Source organism: Penaeus japonicus, unplaced genomic scaffold (assembly GCF_977035675.1).
Source record: "Penaeus japonicus unplaced genomic scaffold, GWHDUDI00000001_assembly GWHDUDI00000021, whole genome shotgun sequence".
Lineage (NCBI taxonomy): Eukaryota > Metazoa > Arthropoda > Malacostraca > Decapoda > Penaeidae > Penaeus > Penaeus japonicus.
This window is the reverse complement of record NW_028234423.1, coordinates 21,566,991-21,569,490: the sequence shown is the minus strand read 5'-3', so window position 1 is coordinate 21,569,490 and position 2,500 is coordinate 21,566,991. Positions and strand designations below refer to the sequence as shown.

At 43.0% G+C, this 2,500-nt stretch overlaps 1 protein-coding gene across 1 annotated transcript in view; it reads right to left on the bottom strand.

Moving 5' to 3' along the window:
- The window catches only part of LOC122248087 (uncharacterized), a 28,323-nt gene that overhangs the window by 7,295 nt on the left and 18,528 nt on the right, over positions 1 to 2,500 (bottom strand). The window contains exons 6-11 of the mRNA XM_086549090.1: positions 2,058 to 2,500; positions 1,550 to 1,933; positions 1,044 to 1,127; positions 879 to 959; positions 417 to 479; positions 207 to 248 (exon numbers count right to left, since the gene is read on the bottom strand). The exon at positions 2,058 to 2,500 is cut by the window's right edge and continues 1,534 nt beyond it. Of these exons, the coding sequence (XP_086405216.1) occupies positions 207 to 248; positions 417 to 479; positions 879 to 959; positions 1,044 to 1,127; positions 1,550 to 1,933; positions 2,058 to 2,500 (1,097 nt within the window). The remainder of the gene's footprint in view (positions 1 to 206; positions 249 to 416; positions 480 to 878; positions 960 to 1,043; positions 1,128 to 1,549; positions 1,934 to 2,057) is intronic.

The window sequence follows — 2,500 nt, the reverse complement described above, 5'->3', positions numbered from 1 at the left end:
GGTGCTATCAGGAATGTTTGTTGTGTTATCGGGAATATTGGTGTTGTTATCAGGAATTTTTGTGGTGTTATCGGGAATGTTAGTTATGTTATTAGAATTACCCGTGGTGTTATCGGGAATATTTGTGGTGTTATCAAAAATGTTTGTTGTGTTATCGGGAATGTTTGTTGTGTTATCGGGAATGTTTGTTGTGTTATCGGGAATACCAATGGTGTTATCGGGAATGTTTGTGGTGTTATCGGGAATACCTGTTGTGTTATCGGGAATACGTGTTGTGTTATCGGGAATACCCATGGTGTTATCGGGAATGCTTGTTGTGTTATCGGGAATACCTGTTGTGTTATCAGAAATACGTGTTGTGTTATCGGGAATACCCATGGTGTTATCGGGAATGCTTGTTGTGTTATCGGGAATACCTGTTGTGTTATCGGGAATACCCGTGGTGTTGTGGGGAATGTTTGTGGTGTTATCGGGAATACCTGTTGTGTTATCGGGAATGCCTGTTGTGTTATCGGGAATACCTGTGGTGTTATCGGGAATGCCTGTTGTGTTATCGGGAATACCTGTTGTGTTATCGGGAATGCCTGTTGTGTTATCGGGAATACCTGTTGTGTTATCGGGAATGCCTGTTGTGTTATCGGGAATGCCTGTTGTGTTATCGGGAATGCCTGTTGTGTTATCGGGAATACCCATGGTGTTATCGGGAATACCCATGGTGTTATCGGGAATGCCTGTTGTGTTATCGGGAATACCTGTTGTGTTATCGGGAATGCCTGTTGTGTTATCGGGAATACCTGTGGTGTTATCGGGAATGCCTGTTGTGTTATCGGGAATACCTGTTGTGTTATCGGGAATGCCTGTTGTGTTATCGGGAATACCTGTTGTGTTATCGGAAATGTTTGTGTTATCGGGAATACCCATGGTGTTATCGGGAATGCTTGTTGTGTTATCGGGAATACCTGTTGTGTTATCAGAAATACGTGTTGTGTTATCGGGAATACCCATGGTGTTATCGGGAATGCTTGTTGTGTTATCGGGAATACCTGTTGTGTTATCGGGAATGTTTATTGTGTTACCAGGATTACCCGTGGTGTTGTGGGGAATGTTTGTGGTGTTATCGGGAATACCTGTTGTGTTATCGGGAATGCCTGTTGTGTTATCGGGAATACCTGTGGTGTTATCGGGAATGCCTGTTGTGTTATCGGGAATACCTGTTGTGTTATCGGGCTATTGCTGTTTGTGTTATCGGGATATACTGTGCGTGTTATCGGGTAATCACCTGTTGTTTTTGTAATCGGGAATGCCTGTTGAGATATCGGGAATGCCTGTAGTGTGATTTCGGATGCCTGTTCGTGTTATCGGGAATGTTTGTTGTGTTATCGGGAACATGCTGTTGTGTTATCGGGAATGGCTGTTGTGTTTCGGAATCCTGCTTGTGTTATCGGGAATACTCGCCTAGTGTTTATCGGGCAAGCCTCGATTGCTGCGTATCGGGAATTGCCTGCTTGTGTTATCGGGGAATGCCTGTTGTGTTACGGGGACTACTCACCTGTTGTGTTATCGGGAATCGCCCTGTGGTTATCGGGGGAGATGCCTGTTTGTGTTAGCGTGTAATACCTGTTGTGATTATCTCGAAAGTTGGTGTTAACAGGGTTACCCGTGGTGTTGTGAGGAATGTTTGTGGTGTTATCGGGAATACCTGTTGTGTTATCGGGAATGCCTGTTGCGTTATCGGGAATGCCTGTTGTGTTATCGGGAGTGCTTGTTGTGTTATCAGGATTACCCATGGTGTTGTCGGGAATGTTTGTGGTGTTGTTTGGAATGTCTGTTGTGTTATCGGGATTACCTATGGTGCTATCAGGAATGTTTGTTGTGTTATCGGGAATATTGGTGTTGTTATCAGGAATTTTTGTGGTGTTATCGGGAAATTGGGCTAGTTATTTAATTAGAATTACCTAGTCGGTGTATACTCGGGAATTACTCATGGTCGTTATCGGGAAGTATGGTGTGTGGGTGTTATCCCCAACATACATGTTCTGTTGTGTTATGGGTAATACATGGCGCGCGTTTATCGGGAATATTTGTGTTGTTATCATGAATATTTGTAGTGTTATCGGGAATATTTGTGTTGTTATCATGAATATTTGTAGTGTTATCGGGAATATTTGTATCATTATAGAGGATGTTACCAGGAACACCTGCAGTGTGATCAGTAGGACGCTCTGTGCTGTTATTACCAGTGGCGCCATAAGCAGGAATGTCAGTGGAATTATCATTGGGAATCATTGTGGCATTCTTGGTTAACGATGATCTAATATTAATAACTGGATCCACTGTTGAGTTATCACTTAGAATATCCGTGGTGTTATCATCAATGAACGCCGTGATGTTATCAGCAATAGGGTCTGTGATGTTACCTTCAAGGAACACAGTTGTATTAACAGAAGACAGTTCTGAATCGTTATCGAGAACTGTTCTGTTATCAAATGGATTCGCGGTA